The sequence below is a fragment of the Mercenaria mercenaria genome, unplaced genomic scaffold, assembly GCF_021730395.1.
Source record: "Mercenaria mercenaria strain notata unplaced genomic scaffold, MADL_Memer_1 contig_955, whole genome shotgun sequence".
Taxonomy (NCBI): Eukaryota; Metazoa; Mollusca; class Bivalvia; order Venerida; family Veneridae; genus Mercenaria; species Mercenaria mercenaria.
The window spans coordinates 16317-38449 of record NW_026463874.1 but is presented as its reverse complement, the minus strand read 5'-3'; the positions used below and the strand labels follow the sequence as shown (position 1 = coordinate 38449).

At 36.1% G+C, this 22133-nt stretch overlaps 1 protein-coding gene across 1 annotated transcript; it reads left to right on the top strand.

Moving 5' to 3' along the window:
- The first annotated feature begins 169 nt into the window (after positions 1-169).
- Positions 170-21332, top strand: LOC128555025 (myogenesis-regulating glycosidase-like). Its single transcript, XM_053536377.1, has 4 exons — positions 170-258; positions 16251-16392; positions 17931-19663; positions 20220-21332. Exons 2-4 carry the CDS (start codon positions 16358-16360, stop codon positions 20477-20479), a joined length of 2028 nt encoding a protein of 675 aa, XP_053392352.1. The 5' UTR covers positions 170-258; positions 16251-16357; the 3' UTR covers positions 20480-21332.
- The last annotated feature ends 801 nt before the right edge of the window (positions 21333-22133 follow it).

Genomic DNA, 22133 nt, shown 5'->3' with positions numbered 1-22133 from the left:
AACACTATTTATTGGTTTAATTTATCTATATTACTAATGAAATACATGTTAGACTGCTTAAGGGCGTCAAAACTAATGACTCTAGGATAGCAAATTTATTTACTACTGTGCAGCCTAATACGGCTAAAATACCGTATGTTCCGTTACCGGTATTTAGCCAATAACATTCCACAAGGGCAGATAATTTCTGAAATTTACACAATTTTGTTTTATTTAATTAATTCATTTTACTGTTGTGCTAGCAATAATATGTTAAAGGTACAGTTTATTTCTCTCTTAAATAAAATACTTAATAATTTCTCATATTTAATCATCTTTGTTTTAGTCAGTTTATTTGAATTGCAGTCTGTTTTCGCGACAAAATATTTTAAGCAAGGTGGTCAGACACTGCTATTATTTTTTCCATAGGCTTACATTGTAAGAAATGACTCTGTATGACCCCCTCAAAACTTTTGTTAACACATGAGGTGCCATTTACCCTGTCAAATAGCCTTCCAGACACACAAAAAAATAACATTTTTACATAGGCATGCAGGATCCATTTTTTTCTATTTCCATTCAAAGACAACCACCCTCAACTGTGCATGGAATTTAGTGGTGAATTCCAACAAGTACTTACTCCACTAAATTGCTAATTTCAAAGTTAAATATATAGCCAGGCAGCTATAAAATACTTCAAAATGCACAGAAAACATTATAGGAGAGATCGTGTTTGTATACAAATTCTATTTTTAGAACTGATAAGACAGTGATCGGGTGGGCAGAAGCCGACCGTCCATGTTTTTTGTAAACAGTGATGTTTTTTCTAACGGTCTAAACTTTCTTAAAACACAAATTACATAAATAATTTTTTGATCAATGGAAAGGTTATAAAACAAGCAATTTATTGATTACTTTTAATTGTTATTTCGAAATAAAATGGATTAATTATGAACGCTTAACTTACACTGTTTTTCTAAAGGTTGTGAAAATCACTACGCCGCTTTTAAAATTATATGTCATTTAAAACGGTTATTCATTGAAAAAAGATATTTGGTTACAAAAATATGAAGATTGTTAGTATTTCAAATCTTTTTGAATTTTGAAAATCCATAAATGAGCAAAAAAGTTATTAAAAATTAAAAATTCTGATTCAATACGCAAACGGTGTTAAAATCATTTGTTTTGCCAACCACCCAGGCCTCGACCTTAACTTTTTTCAGCAGTTGCCAGCAGGTCCACCAACTGCTAAAATCTAGTAGACCTGCTCAGACTTTAGTGGACCTCCAATTCTATCACATAAATTGTGATGTTGTAGACATCATAACTTCATATGACTCAAAGAAACGGGACTTATTTCTAAAATAATTTAAAATGGAAGACAGTAGCAATCTGTTATCCCGAAAAATAATTATTTTGAAGTGTCCCAAAATATGGACATAGTAATCATCATCCTGTGTGTGTGTGTGTGTGTGTGTTCGGGTTTAACGTCTTTTTCAACAATTTTTCAGTCATATAAACGACGGTGTCTACTTGTAGCAGTGAGCACAATGCCCAACTTTATAGTGCTGCCTCACTGGAATATCACGCCGTAGACACGTGGCATGATACCCCACCCAGTCACATTATAATGACACCGGGCTGACCAGTCCTAGCACTATCCCCTTAATGCTGAGCGCCAAGCGAGGAAGCTGCTAGTACCATTTTTTACGTCTTTGGTATGACGCGGCCGGGGATCGAACCCACGACCTCCCGCACTCGAAGCGAATCATCATCCTCCCGACCCGTGTTGAAAGTGAAAAAAAAAAAACATCAACAATTATCGGTAATAATTCTGATGATAAACTAAGTAATTGGCCTTGTTTTCATCATCAATTAACACCCCCTCAAACAGCTAAAAGAAGTGTGTCGGTTATTGTGGCATCTGAAGTGGAGATCAAAGCGGTATAGTTTCCCCGAGATTGTCATGGCATTACGTCATGTTTTCGCGCCATGTGACACATCAGTCTGATCGTACTTTCTCGATTCCTTTAATTGTTGAGAAGAAATCAGTAAAAAAGTTTTTTCTTTAATTTTTTTAAAAGCGAATGTGCAATATCCCGTATAAACTGACATGTAAATGTGTCAAACCGTGAACGATGATAGTGGATGTCCTACCTCTGTGACCTATTTGCCCTCAAGAAATTTACATTATTGTTTGAGAAGAATATCTAACAAAGTGTTGTGTCAAAAATACATGTAAAAGAATCATTTAAAACTTACTAAAACCCGCATCGACATCATACTGCTTTATTTCAAAACCACATTTCTATTTACGTTCATGAGGTCACGTAACCTATTCTGCCGCGCTAACAGAAATCTGTTTGCCAAAAATCGTTTTACTCCATGTATTTAAATTGCTGCCGCTTTTTCATTATTTAAGATTTTTTAATTGTGTTTTTTGTACTTTCTGGTCAAAAGTCTGAATTTTATTACTATAGTATGTACCGTTTATTTACTTTAAGAAAGAAATAAATAATCAAGATTGCGCTGTTGGAAATTTTACAAAACATTATATGAAAATTTGATCGTTTTTAAAGAATTATGCCTACATTCCTGTCGATATCTTATTAAAATTGTTATAGAATTCAAACTGTATTAGTTCTCAAGCGGTGTTGAAAATTTGAAGCGATTATATTAAAAAATGAATGCACTATGCGCGTTTTTTGTGTCAAAAGTAGCCGCGATGTAAATTAGACATTATGATAGGGCGCACGTGCTAGTAGAATGGAAAATTACCAGCATGACGTTTTGATATTTTTAGAATTCGCGGGTAAATTCCAGTCAATCCAGGTAATTTTGCCTGATGTAATTTCTCAATTTGGTAAAGTTACCACGTAAAAAACACTCGCCCGATCGGTGGAGTAGTCCATTCGTGTTATCCTGACGCTTATAACTGTAGAATGCCGTACTTAAGGCAAAATCAACTTTCGTTTTGTGAATTCGCCGATATGGGTACGATTGTTCCCCCTATTTTTCACTTTTAAGGGTTTTATTTTATTTGCAGACCGTGACTGAAAATTGGTTGACCGTCGGTCTACCCAACTTTTGATAGTTAGTGGACCTGCCGATATTTTGGTTGCGTCGGTCCAACGGTCCACCGCTAAGGTCGAGGCCTGCCACCAGATAAACAGATGTTAACGCGTGACGTCACGGCGATCTCTCCTATATTTCAAGATTTTAAGGATATTTTCATGATTCAAAGCAACACATTTTTAACCAATCAGCTGAAGTCTCATTGAATGCTACGGGTTCCCCTACACAGTTTTCAACCAATCTGAAGCCGGCAAATAATAACGTTTGACCTAAAAGGTCAGGCACTGCTATTGTCTTTTTTCCATAGACTTCCATTATAAGAAATGACCTGTAAAAGCGCTAGAAGTGGCAAAAATTTAAATACTTACCTTGAAGTTATTCTAATTTTTGGCAGTGATAGTAACTGGAATGTGCCAGTCTCTGTATAAAGGTCGTAGGGAAACAACTAAATTTCCATAGGTCCACATTGTAATGTTTCCGGTCATGGGACTTTCCTAACATTTAAACTTTTGATGCAACCTACTCGGGTTGAAAGAACTATCCAAGAGCTACTGAAAAACTGCAGGAAATATATATGTTGACCATCACTTTTGGGCACTTTTTAGCTCACCTGTCACAAAGTGACAAGGTGAGCTTTTGTGATCTCATGGCGTCCGTTGTCCATGCGTGCGTGCGTGTGTCCATAAATTTTTGCTTGTGACCACTCTAGAGGTCACATTTTTCATGGGATCTTTATTAAAGTTGGTCAGAATATTTATCTTGATGATATCTAGGTCAAGATCGAAAATGGGTCAAGTGCGGTCCAAAACTAGGTCAGTAGATCTAAAAATAGAAAAACCTTGTGACCTCTCTAGAGACCATACTTTTCAATGGATCTTCATGAAAGTTAGTCAGATTGTTCATCTTGATGATATCTAGGTCAAGTTCAAAACTGGGTCATGTGCCATCAAAAACTAGGTCAGTAGGTCAAATAATAAAAAAAACCTTGTGACCTCTCTGGAGGCCATATTTTTCATAGGATCTGTATGAAAGTTGGTCTGAGTATTCATCTTGATGATATCTAGGTCAGTTTCGAAACTGGGTCAACTGCGATAAAAAACTAGGTCAGCAGGTCTAAAAATAGAAAAACATTGTGACCTCTCTAGAGACCATACTTTTCAATGGATCTTCATGAAATTTAGTCAGAATGTTCAACCTGATGATTCTAGGTCAAGTTTGAAACTGGGTCACATGCCATCAAAAACTAGGTCAGTAGGTCAAATAATAAAAAAAAACCTTATGACCTCTCTAGAGGCCATATTTTTCATGGGATATGTATGAAAGTTGGTTGGAATGTCCAACTTAATGATATCTAGGTCAGTTTCGAAACTGGGTTAACTGCGATCAAAAACTAGGTCAGTAGGTCTAAAAATAGAAAAACCTTGTGACCTCTCTAGAGGCCATACTTTTGAATGGATCTTCATGAAAATTGGTCAGAATGTTCAACTTGATGATATCTAGATCAAGTTCCAAACTTGATCACGTGCGGTCAAAAACTAGGTCAGTAGGTCAAATAATTAAAAAACCTTGTGACCTCTCTAGAGGCCATATTTTTCATGAGATCTGTATGAAAGTTGGTCTGAATATTCATCTTGATGATATCTAGGTCAAATTCGAAACTGAGTCAACTGCGGTCAAAAACTAGGTCTGTAGATCTAAAAATAGAAAAACCTTTTGACCTCTCTAGAGGCCATATTTTTCAATGGATCTTCATGAAAATTGGTCTGAATGTTCACCTTGATGATGTCGAGGTCAAGTTCGAAACTGGGTCATGTGCTTTCAAAAACTAGGTCGTTAGGTCAAATAATAGAAAAACCTTGTGACCTCTCTAGAGGTCATATTTTTCAACAGATCTTCATTAAAATTGGTCAAAATTTTTATCTTGATGATATCTAGGTCAAGTTCAAAACTGGGTCACATGAGCTCAAAAACTAGGTCACTATGTCAAATAATAGAAAAGAAACGACGTCATACTCAGTTCAAAACTGGGTCACGTGGGGACAGGTGAGCGATTCAGGACCATCGTGGTCCTCTTGTTTCTCTTTGAACTCGGTTACCCATAGTCAGGCAATGATTTTTTTTGATTTTTCATTAAAATGCCCTACTGACAGAACACGCATATTTCTCACACAAATTGCATCATTTCATATTATTTTAGCCAGTAATTATGGATAACAGTTTTATTTTATGAAATAAGATAGTTTTCAAACACATCCAACACATTTTGCACCAATGGGAGATCACTTTACATGGTAGATATTCACTTTTTCAACCAATCAGATGCCTCGTTGGTTACTTCCCTCTGACCATAACTGAATTGACAGTTTTTATTTGAGTGATGTGGTCAAATTTCCGACATATATCTGACAGGCTGGTTAGTCAAAGTAATTCGACTTTCAGATTGTTTTATATTTGTGAAGGGCAGTCTTAACGTCAAAACTTTGAAGGACCAAAATAATGGAGGATAAATCACAGTACACAGTCATGTAAAGTTATGGTTTTATCGCTTGCACGTATTGCATGTAGATATGGCATGCTTCCCAACCCTTCTGATTCAATCGGGATTATCCCAATTAGGAAGCCAAAACCCAATCACCACGATCAGCATTCAAAAAACCCGATTTGAATATTTTCCATTGTTATGTGTAATGAAAATAGCTTCGGGCCATTGTTATGATGTTATGGTTGTGATAGACTGCCCTTTCAAAACCAGCCAGGTTATAGCCAATGTCCGCGGGACATGTTTCTTGTATTGTACCGTCGATTATAACGGCTTTGATCAACAGACCGACACGTGGGTGCATCAGCCGTGAATGACCCTGATTAATAACTTACAGGATTTTGCAGTCAGTTATTGTTAACCAGGTTTTCGTTGAAAACCTGAGTTATTAGATTGGGGTAGATGTCGGTCAGGCGGACGGGCAGCGGCGGCGGCGTCAAACTGGTGTTTCCGGTCAATAACTTCTGTTTCGGTAAAGATATTTGAATAAAACTTGGTATGTATGTAGCTTATATCAAGACAAAGGCTGGGATTGATTTTGGGGTTTCTGGGGTCAAGGTCAAGGTCACTGTTACTTAAAATAGAAAAAGGGTTTCCGGTCAATAACTTAACTTAGGAATGAGCTATCATGATGAAACTTGGTGTATAGAAAACTTATATAAAGTTGTAGCTTGGGATTGATTTTGGGGTTTCTGGGATCAAGGTCAAGGTCATTGTTACTAAAAATAGGGTTAGGGTTAGGTTAGGGTTAGCATATCTTCTACATGCATGGAGGGGTTTTGATGAAAGTTAGCACATTTGTTCACCATCATGAGACGGAGTGTCATGCGCAAGAACCAGGTCCCTAGGTCTAAGGTCAAGGTCACACTTAGAGGTCAAAGGATACAAGAATGAAAACTTTGTCCAGAGCATATCATGAGAAGAAGTGTCTTGCGCAGTTCCCTTCTTTAGAATTACTTCCCTTTGTTGTTACTATAAATAGTTTATATTGTAACTTTTTCATTACTAGACATAGGGAAAATTCGAGACCACTTTTCTGTAGTACAACATGCATGTTACATCCAATTTTGAGGTGTATTTTGACCAATCTCTACCTGGTAAGGATTTCTGGGTGGACTTACAATTTTTTTTTTTTTTTTTTTTTTTTTTTTTTTTTTTTTTTTTTTTTAAGATTAACTTCCCTTAGTTGTTACTATAAATAACTTATATTGTAACTTTTTTATAATTGACCGTAGGGAAAAACCAAGACCACTTTTCTGTGGTACAACATAGTTGTTACTTTCTAATTTTAGGTGTATTTTAAGGTATCTCTACCTGGTAAGGAGTTTTTTTGTGGACTTAGAAAAACAAAAGAATTACAATGATTACTAAACAACCACAAAATTAAAATTACATCTGCAAATACAGGTGCTAGAGTAAAGAAATTTGCTGTGACGGGCGTATATTGTGACATTCTGGCACTCTTGTTTATTCTTATGAAAAGTGTTGAAAACCTGGTTTCGTGGCATTGCCGCGTTTCTTGTTTTATGATACTTTAATTGGGAATAATAGATGAAAATTTGTTGTTTTTAGCACGTCGGCAGTAAAGCTAAGTGTAGCCTTTTATGGAAGGATGACTGAAAACAGTCAGTTAAACGATAAGTAATTTAAAAGGTTGTAAATAAATCATTTAAAATGTAGATTGATTATCGCACATATTCGATGCGCTCATTAGGCCTTTAGAAATTAAATATTAAATACATGTTTGCTCTTTGCCGATCGCCGACCAACCCATGAAAATTGACCAGACTCGAAATATTTTATATCAATTTTATCTACAAGATTTATTTTATTCTTTTACGGATTCCATTTATAAAAATAATTTGATAAACTTTAGAATGATACCAAATTCAGTAAAATCAAAGTCGTACTTTCCAAGCACATGACGCGACGATGCAGAAGTCGCCGCCATCTTGAAAATTTTACATATGAAAATAACCGATAACTTAGCAATAAAGTTATAAACACTTAACTAACAAATTTCTCTGCATGTACTTTTTACGTCGCATTCTACTTTCATTTTCGCATGCCCAAAACACTAGAAAAACAAAACTTTCCATGTCGATTTGTCGTCTTAAATCTTACTGACAACGAAGAACAGTGGGTTTAATCAGTGATATAGGGACAAAGTCATTGATTACATGTAGATTTGACGAATTGCCTATGCTCTTAACGTAAATCAGTTGTGAAATGATATGTGATGACTGACAAAATAAACTTGCTCATTGATAGTTGTTCAATAAAACTTGTTGCTTATTAATTATCAGCTGATATTTGTCTCTGAAAATGCTAGCCAACACTTCACGAGAGTAACAGAATAAGAATGTTTGAAAGTATGAATATCAGTGTCATCTTTGAACAAAAGAAACGAGAGCTGTTTCACAACATAGATTGTATGTATAAATGATAAATATATCCTGTTATGATTTGATTATTTTAATGAATACAATAAAGATAAAACTGTTGTACTTGATTATAAATCCTATTTATCTAGTAAGCTTAGGTCAAAAGCCTTCAAAGTAAGGTAAAAAACCCATAAATTTTATACTTATGTGCCGCAAAAAATTGTGCTGCGAAAAACCTGCCACTTGAGGCTCCGAATATCCCACTTAGAAACCATGAAAACCCCTCTAGAGGGTCAAAAAAAGGTTGGGAAGCATGATACGGTAAATGTTAATCGTGTACAGTACATACATAGGTTTAAATCACCAGAAAATTTGTAGTTTGGGAAATTATTTTATAATTTTTACATAAATCAAGGAGGAATTGAACCCTCTTTTGATACATTTATATAAGTTCTATTTGAATTTATGTCCAATTCGTGACATATTATTATCGGCGTTTAAACCTATAGCATGTAAAGTGTCAGCAGCAGTGAAAATTTCATCGGAAATTTCCTTCACTATTTCGGACTTTCGGGTGTTTGACGTGAGTGGAGATACTGCCCATAAGATATTAAGAAAAATAACTCTATATTTCCTATGATCGTGTCAAATTTGTTGGACTAACGGGCTGTCACATTGCCTGATTGTGCTTAAATGCCTAATCAAACTGTTATTCGGACGTAAATTTATGAAAAGATGTGTGAAATTATGCAAATGTCACATACAATGACTTGACGATGATCCTTGAAAGTCCTAAACTTTGTACATTTTATTACTAAATATGTGCATTTAAGTTAAAAAAATTATCTTGTTTAATGTGCAGATATGTTGGAAAATTACCCTATTTGCATATAAACTACTAACAACTAGCCTAAACAAGTATATCTTTGCAAGTTCTGAACAGATGCTCTCAATTTTTAGCTCACCTGTCACATAGTGACAAGGTGAGCTTTTGTGATCACCCTTCGTCCGTAGTCAGTCTGTGCGTCCGTGCGTCAACAATTTCTTGTCTTGCACACAACTTATATCACCACAAGATCTTGGTTCCTTCCTTGAACTGGCCAGATTCCATTATATGTTCCAAAGTTATGGCCCCTGAAAGGGCCCGAATTAGCTATTTTGACCTTATCTGCAAAATAGCAGCTTCATTTCTGATTTTATTTTAACCAAACATAAACATGTATTACCATAAGATCTTGGTTCCTTTCTTGAACTGGCCAGATTCCATTATGGGTTCCAGGGTGATGGCCCCTGAAAGGGCCAGAATTAGCTATTTTGACCTTGTCTGCACAATAGCAGCTTCATTTATGATTTGAATTTAATCATACTTGCATAAAACTTGTGTCACCATAAGAACTCGGTTCCTTTCTTGAACCGGCTAGATCCCATAATGGGTTGCAGAGTTATGGCCCCTGATAGGGGCAGAATTAGCTATTTTGACCTTGTCTGCACAATAGCAGCTTCATTTATGATTTTATCTTAACCAAACTTGCACACAGCTTGTATCACCACAAGATCTTGGTTCCTCTTTTGAACTGGCCAGATTCCGTCATGGGTTCCAGAGTTATGGCCCCTTAAAAGTCCAAAATTTGCTATTTTGGCTTTTGCAGCCATACAGAGACTTCATTTATGGTTTGATTTGATACAAACTTCCAAAATATCTTCAACAACAATAAATCTTGGATTCCATGACAAATCTGACAGATCCAATAGTAGGTTCCATAGTTATTTTATATCTGATTACCTCCCCTGATTGTAATCAAAATGGATTTATATCAGTAAGTACTTATAGGATTTATTTGAAATTTCATTATTGTCATTAGTTAGACAGAGACAATCAGGGTAGATAACTATGGACTGATTTTTATGTCAAATTACCTCCTTTTATTAGTCCCCTACTGGTTGAAAACCAGTTTCGGGGACTATAGGAATGCACTTTCCCGTCATTCCGTCCGTCCGTCCGTCCTTCCGTCCGTCCGTCCATAACTCTGTCATCCATGAAGGGATTTTAATATTACTTGACACAAATGTTCCCCATGATGAGACGACGTGTCGAGCGCAAAACCCGGACCCCTTGCTCAAAGGTCAAGGTCACAATTGGAGGTCAAAGGTCAACAGGGCTTTTTTCCTGTCCGGTCCACAACTCTCCCATCTTTGAAGGGATTTTAGTTTTACTTGGCACAAATGTTCCCCATGATGAGGTGATGTGTCATGCGCAAATCCCGGACCCCTGGCTCAAAGGTCAAGGTCACAATTGGAGGTCAAAGGTCAACAGGGCTTTTTTCTTGTCCGGTCCATAACTCTCCCATCCATGAAGAGATTTTAATATTACTTGGCACAAGTGTTCCCCATGAGGAGACGACATGTCATGCGCAAAATCTGGACCCCTAGCTTAAAGGTCAAGGTCACAATTGGAGGTCAAAGGTCAACAAGGCTTTTTTCCTGTCCGGTCCATAACTCTCCCATCTATGAAGGGATTTTAATATTACTTGGCACAAATGTACCTCATAATAAGACGATGTGTCGTGCACAACTTTCAGACCCCTAGCTCAAAGGTCAAGGTCACACTTAGCAGTCAAATGTTAACATAGCATGAACCTGTTTCGTGTCCGGTTCATAACTCTGACATTCATTAAGGGATTTTAATATCACTTAGCACAAGTGTTCCCCATGATGAGACGATGTGTCATGCGCAAATCCCGGACCCCTAGCTCAAAGGTCAAGGTCACAATTGGGGGTCAAAAGTCAACAGAGTTTTTTTCCTGTCCCGTCCATAACTTTGCCATCCATGAAGGGATTTTAATATTACTTGGCACAAATGTTCCCCATGATGAGACAACATGTCATGCGCAAAGCCCAGACCCTTAGCTCAAAGGTCAAGGTCACAACTGGAGGTCAAATGTCAATAAGGTTTTTTCCCTGTCTGATCCAGAACTCTGTCATCCATCAAGGGATTACAATATTACTTGGCATAAATGTTTCCCATGATGAGACGATGTGTCGTGCGCAACACCCAGTACCCTAGCTTAAAGGTGAAGGTCACACTTTGAGATCAAAGGTCAAGAGGATTTTTTTCCTGTCCGGTCTGTAACTTTGTCATGCAAAGCAGGATTTAGATATCAGTTGGCACAAATATTCCCCTGGATGAGACAACATGTCGTGTGCAAGAACCAGGTCCCTAGGTCTAAGGTCAAGGTCATATTTAGAGGTCAAAGGTCAAATTCAAGAATGACTTTGTACGGAACATTTCTTCTTCATGCATGGAGGGATTTGATGTAACTTGGACCAAATGTTCACCACCATGAGGCACCCTTGTTTTTAGAATTATGTCCCTTTGTTGTTACTATAAATAGATTTTATTGTAACTTTTTTATTACTGGCGGTAGAGAAAAATCGAGACCACTTTTCTGTGGTACAGCATGCATGTTACATCCAATTTTTAGGTGTATTTTGACCTATCTCTACCTGGTAAAGAGTTTCTTGTGGAGTTATATTATAAAGATTAATTTCCCTTTGTTGTTACTATAAATAACTTACATGATAACATTTTTATAATCAGCCAAACAAATTCAATATTAAAACAACTGTGGGTTTTTATATATGCACATTTTAATCCAAGTGTGTTGTTATAACATATTGTATATGTAGTACAATATTGTTTTATATATCATTGACAGATATCAGTTCATTATGTTATACTGCAGTAGAGAAAATTAGGTGCCTTTCAGTAGGGGACTTTGTATTGCATGGCAATACTTCATTCACTTGTTTCAAATTAAAATGGGTATATCTCCGTAACCAATGAAGATACTGATCTGAAATTTCATTTATGTCAACAGATGGACTTGGACAATCAGTGAAGATACATATTGACTGAATTTATGACAAATTACCTCTCTTTATTTTTTGTCTAAATGAATACACCTTAGCAGCTTCTAATGAGATTGGTTTGAAATGTTATTTATGTCTTCCATGGTAAGAAATAGTCATATTAGATAACTCTTGATTGAACATTTATCGATATGAATACTTTACTAATATATTGTTGTATAGGCTTGTACTTTGTATCTTCTACATGCATATACCAATGCATGATTACCTCCCCTGATTTTAATAAAAATGGATTTATCTCAGTAAATATTTATAGAGCTCATTTGAAATTTCATTATTGTTTTTAGTTTGATTGAGGCAATCAGGGTAGATAGCTATGGACTGATTTTATATCAAATTACCTCCCTTTGTTTCCAATTAAAATGGGTGCATCTCAGTAACCAATGAAGATAATGATTTGAAATGTCATTTATGCCATCAGATGGACTCGGACAATCAGGGTACATAACTTTTGACTGAATTTATGACAAATTACCTTCCTTTATTTTATGTAAATGAATATATCTCAGCAGCATCTAATGAGATTGGTTTTAAATGTTATTTAAGTCTTCAAGAGTGAGGAGTAGTCATGTTAGTACAAAAATGCTACATTTGAGCCTAGGACCCTCAAACTTGGTATGGAAATTGGCCCTGACTAGGTCTAAAGGAACTGTTACAAGAAAATGTTTATCCTGATGATATTTAATATGTATGCCTATGTGCTCTATGTCAAAACTTGATCTTATCATTTTGAGCAATGGTACTCAGGTGAGCGATATAGGGCCATCATGGCCCTCTTGTTTTTTTTTTCAAACATATGCGTTATGTAACCTGGTAGAAACTTCACTAAACATGCTAAAGGGATAAAAACACAATGTGTGGTAAAGACCTATAGATGTTTTGGGTATTCTGACCCTACATAGCTAATACCCCATCCCCACATCGCTGTGACAGGTGTTGTTGTTTTTGGCTGGATTAAAAAAAACACACACAAAAAAAACCTTCAGTCCCTACCCTTACCAAGCTATTTTAGAGGCTTGATGAAAATTTAGATAATATGTATTTTCCTGCACTTTTATCAGTGCTTGAATTAGGCTGATTCTTGAATCTTTGAATGGAAAACAAAGTTGTTTTTTTGCGAAACATGATTGTTGAAAGCCTACATTTGTACATACACTTTTCTGCTCCATTTATTTTCATGCAAAAATAACATTCTGATTTCATTTTAATTTTTCTTCATATTTCATAATTTTAACAAAACATAAACTTCATATTTGACTTACATGTACAGTAAAATTATCTTTTTTGAGAAATTCCAAAAGTTCTTATAAAGAATACAACATGTCATTCTTTACTGAGATCCTGCTCACCACCCTAGGCCTTTGGTGATAATTAAGGAATTATATCCATAGCTTATTATGTGTTTAGGTACTTGTACTTGTGAGAGCCCAGCAGCATTTACATTATCACTTAACAGGAAGGAGAATTGTGTTAACTTAATTATATATTCTTGTCTGACAGCATCTGCTTAGTAACTGATAATTGTTATGCCCCCCTTTGAAAAAGGAGGGGTATATTGTTTTGCAGATGTCGGTCGGTCGGTCTGTCGGTCGGTTGGAATGTAGACCTATCCGTTTCCGGATGATAACTCAAGAACGCTTGGGCCTAGGATCATGAAAGTTGATAGGGAGGTTGGTCACCACCAGTAGATGACCCCTATTGATTTTGAGGTCAGTATGTGAAAGGTCAAGGTCACAGTGACCCTGAACAGTACAACGGTTTCCGGATGATAACTCAAGAACACTTGGGCCTAGGATCATGAAAGTTGATAGGGAGGTTGGTAATGACCAGCAGATGACCCCTATTGATTTTGAGGTCTGTATGTCAAAGGTCAAGGTCACAGTGACCCTGAATAGTAAAACGGTTTCCAGATGATAACTCAAGAACACTTGGGCCTAGGATAATGAAAGTTGATAGGCAGGTTGGTAATGACCAGCAGATGACCCCTATTGATTTTGAGGTCAGTATGTTAAAGGTCAAGGTCACAGTGACCCTGAACAGTAAAACGGTTTCCGGATGATAACTCAAGAACACTTGGGCCTAGGATCATGAAAATTGATAGGGAGGTTGGTAATGACCAGCAGATGACCCCTATTGATTTTGAGATCAGTATGTTAAAGGTCAAGGTCACAGTGACCCTGAACAGTAAAACCGTTTCCGGATGATAACTCAAGAACACTTAGGCCTAGGGTCACGAAAGTTGATAGGGAGGTTGGTCATGACCAGATAGGGAGGTTGGTCATGACCAGCAGGTGACCCCTATTGATTTTGAGGTCAGTATGTCAAAGGTCAAGGTCACAGTGACCAGGAACAATAAAATGGTTTCCAGGCAATAACTCAAGAACGCTTTGGCCTAGTGTCAGGAAAATTGATAGTTAGGTTGGCCATGACCAACAGATGACCCCTATTGATTTTGAGGTCAGTATGTGAAAGGTCAAGGTCACAGTGACCCTGAACAGTAAAACGGTTTCTGGATGATAACTCAAGAACACTTGGGCCTAGGATCATGAAAGTTGGTAGGGAGATTGATAATGACCAGCAGATGACCCCTATTGATTTTGAGGTCTGTATGTCAAAGGTCAAGGTCACAGTGACCCTGAACAGTAAAACGGTTTCCGGATGATAACTCAAGAACACTTGGGCCTAGGATCATGAAAGTTGGTAGGGAGGTTGATAATGACCAGCAGATGACCCCTATTGATTTTGATGTCTGTATGTCAAAGGTCAAGGTCACAGTGACCAGGAACAGTAAAATGGTTTCCAGGCAATAACTCAAGAACGCTTTGGCCTAGTGTCAGGAAAATTGATAGTTAGGTTGGCCATGACCAACAGATGACCCCTATTGATTTAGAGGTCATTAGGTCAAAGGTCAAGGTCACATTGGCCAGGAACAGTTAAATGGTTTCTGATCTTCTTGTCCAAAACCATAGGGCCTAGGACTTTGATATTTGGTATGTAGCAAAATCTAGTGGTCCTCTACCAAGATTGTTCAGATTATTTCCCTGGGGTCAAATATGGCCACACCCGCTAGGGTCAGATGGTTCATATAGACTTATATAGGAAAAAACTTAGAATCTTCATGTCCGTAACTTACATCATTCAAATTTGGACCACATGTATAGTTTTGAGTGGCAAGATGAACCTTGACATGAGTTGACCTTGATCTTGACCTAGTGACCTACTTTCACATCTCTGTACCTACAGCCTGCAAATTTGGACCACATGCATAGGTTTGTGTACTGAAAAAAACTTTGACCTTGTTATTGACCTAGAGACCTACTTCCACATTTTTGAAGGTACAGGTTTCAAATTTGGACCACATGCATAGTTTTTTGTTCCAAAATAAAATTTGACCTTGATTTTGACCTAGTGACCTAGTTCCACATTTCTCAAGCTACAGCCTTCAAATTTGAACCACAAGTATACTTTTGTGTACTGAAATGAACTTTGATCTTGAGATTGACCTAGTGACCTACTTTCACATTTCTGAAGGTACAGGCTTCAAATTTGGACCACTTGCATAGTTTTGTGTTCCGAAATAAAATTTGACCTTGATTTTGACCTAGTGACCTACTTTCACATTTCTCAAGCTACAGCCTTCAAATTTGAACCCATGCGTAGTTTTGTGTACCGAAATGAACTTTGATCTTAAGATTGACCTAGTGACCTACTTTCACATTTTTGAAGGTACAGGCTTCAAATTTGGACTGCATGCATATTTTTGTGTTCTGAATTGAAATTTTACATTGATTTTTATCTATTACCTACTTTCACATTTCTCAAGCTACAGCCTCCAAATTTGAAGCAATTGCATAGTTCTGTTTACCGAAATGAACTTTACCTTGAAATTGATCTAGTGACTTGCTTTCACATTTCTCAAGCCACCGCTTTCAAATTTGGACCACATACACATTGTTTTGTACCTAAATGAAATTTGACCTTGATTTTGACTTTGAGCTAGTCTTGAAATTTGGAACATTCAAAAATGGCTCAGTGGATGGCGCAAAGATCAATCTGTAATCTCTTGTTAGGTTAATAGGTTAAATGTCAAGGTCAGATTAAACCAGAATGGTAGAACTTTTGTTTACAGTGAGCATATAATTTCTGTTCCTTGTGCAATTACTAAATGCATCAAGGGGGGCATTTCGTGTTCGACGAGCTCTTGTTTGATAAGAGTTTATAATTATGTACACAATTAAATGGTGTGATCTTATCGGTAAGCATTTTTAAGTATATTATATATAATGATTAAGTTATTCTTTCATTCTCTACAAAGTGCAAAGTTTCATTCAATTTTTATTCAGGTTTGCTTGAAGATGATGTAAAGAGTTGACAGAGTGGTCAAGAAGTGGAACTAAAAGGGAAAATGTAGAGGTAGATTCTCAGATAAGTGCACACTTTAGACAGGGATATGTTGAGGCTACAGTGGAGACGAATCAGATCCAGGTAAGACACTTTATCTCTTTTTTTTGCATGATTTTCAGTAAATTTTTGAAATTTTAGGATGAAATATATATACATGTATAGATATAATATTATGGTAATTCACAATAAAAAAAAAAATTGAATTTATTTTTCACTTTAAGGTAGTTCTGCACATTTGATAAACCGGAAGTGATGGCATTACGTCATTTATCCGGAAAATGTAGAATAAAGCCTGGATTTGGCATATGGAAATGAAAATAATTTTATGAATTAATGGCAACCTGTGAGTAAATTAATTACAATGGCACTGTTACTATCTTTCTAAAGTTAAAATATGATATTAAAACATTTGACACATTAAACAATTCAAAATAATGTCTCAAAATTAGCGTAAAATGTGCTGTTCACTTTAATCATGGTCAAATATCTCAAAAATAAGCACACAGACCTATACATTTCGTTCCACCAAATTATAGGCCATGTGTTTAATTACAACTGTGATTAGTTTCATTAAAATCTACATTGTAGAAAAAATTCTATTCGCAAAAATGTTATGAAGGTTATGGTTTTCCCATAGACTCCCATTATGAAAAAGTGCGTGAGGCCCAAATTTTTCAAATCAGTCCAGCAAAAAATCAAGCATGCGACCCTATCTTTTTTAATTGCTGAATTTTTTAAGTATATTCTGAAGTTTTGAAAAATCAGAGTTTAATAAAATTCACATTGCAGAATAAAAAAATCCGAATGTGCAGAACTACCTTAACTGAACTTCAAAAGTGATGAAAATTAGTTGAAACTGTTGAACAGATATGAAACAAAAAGATATTTAGGTTTACGTGTAAGATCAAAATATCATTAGACCTTACAGTTCCACTCTGGGCTATGCCGTTTTGGAAAATTTGATGATCACCAGGTGATAAATATTTCCGTCTTGCACTGAAACAAACATTATCCTATATGTGACTGCCATGTATTTTTTGGTTTTGTACATTTGTGTAAATGGTTTGATTTTTTACATGATTTATTAATGACTTTCTAGCCTATAGTGGAATACAAGTTTATTTTACCAAATGATTGCATCTAGGACACATACAGACATTATGAATATAAGTTGCATCATGTAGGGTTCTAGCTGGAGGCAATAATATATTTGTAAGCTGAAATTGCGCATGGCAGGACTTGCTGTCTTGCAACATTTCTGTATTTTAGAATACCACAAGTGTATTGTGACTTATGTTTGGAAATATATTATTACTCATTTTGAAATTTGTTAATATCATAAACCATGCTTGTGAAAATAATTGCCTTTGGGTTTAGCTGTGCAGCTGTCATGAGCTTGACCATCATTTTCAAATGGTGTGTATGAAGATATTCTATAGGTGTAACAACAACTTCTCCTCATGTGACACCAGGTTTGTTTTTCCCAGGAATCAGTCTGAAATCGGATTGAAACGCTTCAAGTTTCTTTACATTTGAGTTGAAATACATTAGTATATTATTAACTATTTGGAACATTTTGCTTTGAAATTGATCTATTTTAATTTCATTTTGAATTTCAGGTATCCATGGCTACAGATTGTACAGACTTGGAGGTTCTGGCTTCTGGTTGTATTCACTGTCACTCTACTCACTTATGCTATAATCTCCTTCAAGAGGAGGCCGTTCACTTACCTTCAACAAGAAATCAAAGAAGCATGGCTAGGTGATATTGAGTTCGACTTCCAGACAGGGCTGTATTTCCACAAGCAGGGAAAAAATGTTTATTTGCGAGGTTCGATGCCAGATTCTCAAGAATTAGGAGGCCACCCTAGTCACTGTGCTATTTATAATTTATCGAAATACCTTTGTGCTTCCTGGTATCCGAAAGTGAAATTGGAAGTGGAAAATATTGTCGAGGAACATGCTAAATGTCAGGTCCTTACTTGGACGCCACTATTTGAAAATTATAAACCACATACCTGCTTCTCTCTGTCTGATTTCACATGGTATGGCGGGTCATTACTTCATCAACAAATATGGCCGCTTAACAAAGCTGACATTCCATTACAGCTGTATAGAACATATGATTTGGAGAGTTATAAAGGGGAGACAAACGTGTTTGGAAATATTCTGGACTGGTTCTGGATTAGCTCAGCTGGAATTGCTGTCATTGTTGATAATTCACTCCCTGTTCATGTGAGCATAAACCAGTCTGGGGATAAATTAATGTGTTTTCATTCTAAGTCAGAGCAAAAGCCTGTTTTAAAGTACACAATATGTAAAGCAGCAAATATCCGCAAAATTCATCGTTATGTGATAAAGAAATATGTACATTTACCGCTAAAACTTCCAAAACATAACTATTTCATGTACCCTATGTGGTCAACCAATCCTTTGTTTAGAAATTCCCTTAATCAAGGAAATTTATTAAAGTATGGACAAGAAATAAATAATAATGGTTTTGAAAGCTGCTTAATTGATATAAATGATAATAGTTTAGCATTGTTTAAATCTGACCCGTTTGATAAATCAAAATTTCCGAACTCCCAGCAGTCGCTAATGATTTTAAGAGGAGACTATAAGATGGAAACATTCTTACCAGTATCGCCATTTGTACCAGTGGTGGAAAATACTGACAAAACCAGACTGGTACAGGATTTGGTAGATAAACCAGTTGTGATACCTTTCGAAGGGCAAGAGGCGAATATTGTTAATTTATTAGATGATAAAGTTACTGACTGGTATATTGATAAATTACAGGAACTGAAAAAGGAATTTGGCATTAATGGATTTCATTTGATTGGTGGAGTTTCAGATTATTATAATTTTTCAAATAATGTTTTTAACTCTGTGGATATTGAGAAGTTTTCCAGACGTTTTGCTTCAAGTATAAGCGAAAAGATGGACTTGACAGTATTTTCTACTTTTGCATCAAAGAGTCAGAAAGGTGCTTTATTCATACAGTTACCTGGTCAACTATCATCCTGGGGAAACGCCGGTGGACTTAAAAGTCTCATTCCATCTGTACTGACCCTTGGTGTGCTTGGATACCCATTTGTGATTCCAAACACTATAGGAGGTATGGGTACATTGAAAGTGATAAATGAATCTTACACAGAAAGGATCAAGCCTGATCGAGAGTTATATATAAGATGGATGGGTATAGCTGCCTATATGCCATGTATGATGTTCTCATACCCTCCATGGTTGTATGATGCAGAAGTTGTAACCATTGCAAAACAGTTTACAAAACAACATAAAGAAATCGTAGCTCCATTGGTTATCAAAGCAGCAAGAGAGTTTGAGCATATTGGTAAGTTTGTATCTCCGAAATTTTAGATGTCGGTCATAGTCTTGCCACGTCATAATTGGCTTGTAACTAGTCATTTTGGAAGGGCATCCATGGAAGAGAAATTGTGAACTTTTGTGCCGCTGGTCGGTTTATTAATTCTATCTTGTTTGGGCTATGCCATACATAAGTTTTTTTACAAAAGAAAGTTAAGTCATATATGTTGCACACATAACATTGACTGGTCTACCACTGAAGCTTGTTAATGTATGAATGAAAAAGCCAACTTAATAGAGAATCAGATGGTAAAAAAATGAAGAGTAATTCTTATTATTAAAATTGTAGGAGAGGTCGAGTAGAAAATGCAAAGTAGGAGTGAGGTGCCTAACTGTACATGAAATGTTATCGAGTACAGAATTTCTGAGGCATGAGTCTTGTACTATGCCATTTGGAAAATCCTAAAATTATTAAACCAAGCTAATGGCGGTGTTAGATCATCTTGGTAGGTGAAAGGTTTTGGACTGACTAATGAGTGAATTAATGTAAATGTTCCACATATCTGTATAATTGATGATTTCAGGTACCCCTGTCATTCAGCCACTTTGGTGGACAGACCCACAAGACGCAACCTCATTGACAGTAGATGATGAATACCTTATAGGGGATACTTTGCTAGTCGCTCCTATAGTAAGTGAAGGGAAGACGCAGAGAGATATTTACATTCCACAGGGAAAATGGAAAGACATGATGAATGATGTCGAGGTGGAAGCTGGGACTTGGATTAGAGACTATCATATTCCATTAGATAAAGTGGCAACTTTCATGAAAGTGAAATCATAAACATTCCTTTACATTTCTGTGTCGGCAAGAAAGTAATCGGCAACCTTGTAGAACAACGGATCTGATACAGACAGATTGCTTTTTAGCTCACCTGAGCACGGAGTGCTCATGGTGAGCTTTTAGGATTGTTGGATGTCAGTACTGTTGTCTGTCCGTCATCCACAATTTCTTTACAGAACATCTCCTAATAAACCACTAAGCCAGTTTCAACCAAACTTTACAAAAATGTTCCTTTAGTGGGCCCGTTAACTTGAGAGCCACTTGACCCAGAATGTTTAAACTTCATAGGATGATTTGATATGCAGACTAGATGACCCCTATTGTTTTTGGGGTCACTCCATCAAAGGTCAAGGTCACAGGGGCCTGAACATATAGAACCATTTCCAATCAATAGCTTGACAACCACTTGAACCAGAATGTTGAAACTTTATAGGATGACAGGACATCCAGAGTAGATGACCCCTATCGGTTTTGAGGTCCCATGGTCAATGTCAAAGGGGCCAGAACATGGAAAACCAATTCCGATCAATAACCTGACAACCATTTAACCCAGAATGTTGAAACTTCATAGGAAGAAAAGACTTACAGAGTGGATGATCCTTATTGATTTTGGGGTCACTCGATTAAAGGCCAAGGTCACAGGGGCTAGAACATGGAAAATTGTTTCCAATCCAACTTTAGAATCATTTGACCCAAAACATTGAAACTTCATGGGATGATTGGACATGCAGAGTAGATGATCCCTATTGCATTTGAGTCACTAAGCCAACCATCAGTGTCTCTTTGATTTTCGCTCCTATTGACTTCTTGCCTATTACTGCTATGTAGACATGCGCTTTTCTACAAAAGCATCTTCTAGTTTCAAACTAATTTTACTGGAATGCCCCTTGGGAGATCCTCTGCCAAATTTCTTTAGATCATTCTGCTACATTAAAATGGGGTTTGGAAGGTTTTTTCTTACAAAAAAAAAATCCTTACAAAGTTCAACTTTACAAAGAAAGAACATATTATTTACTTGTAATCTGAATTCAAAAATATTTCAATGGGAACCAAGTAAGTTAAAGAAAGATTTAAAAGTCTATGCTGTAAAAATTAGGGTAATTTTGAAAAATAGATTTTTTTTTTAAATATTATGAAAATCAAATGATTGAAAAATACACTTTTATGAATCATTACCATTTACAAGATAAGTGTAAGAAAAGGTATCAAAATTGTATAAGTTGTTGTTGTTGGATGCTTTAATTAAGTAGTAAAGCAGTAATAGGTTTACCTTTAAGTTATAGGAAAGATCACCGTGACGTCACGCATTAACATCCGTTTATCTGGTGGTGGGCAAAACAGTGCTTTTACATCGTTTTTTGTTTGGGATTGGAATTTTTGATTTTTAATAACTTTTTCGCTCATTTATGGATTTTCAAAATTTAAAAAGTTTTGAAATACTTACAATTTTCATATTTTCGTATTCAAATATCTTTTTTAACTGAATAACCGTTGTAAATGACATATAATTTTAATAGCGGCGTAAAAATGTTCAAAACGTTTAGAAAACCACTGTAAGTTAAGCGTTCATAATTAATCCATTTTATTTCGAAATAATTATTAAAAGTAATTAATAAATTGTTTGTTTTATAAGCTTTCCATTGATAAAAAGTTA

Excerpts from the sequence above, each read along its gene's own strand:
- LOC128555025 (XM_053536377.1), top strand. The coding sequence starts at position 16,358 with ATGTTGAGGCTACAGTGGAGACGAATCAGATCCAG. Across the intron at positions 16,393-17,930 it reads TGGAGACGAATCAGATCCAG|GTATCCATGGCTACAGATTG; the intron begins GTAAGACACTTT and ends TTTGAATTTCAG. Across the intron at positions 19,664-20,219 it reads AAGAGAGTTTGAGCATATTG|GTACCCCTGTCATTCAGCCA; the intron begins GTAAGTTTGTAT and ends TGATGATTTCAG.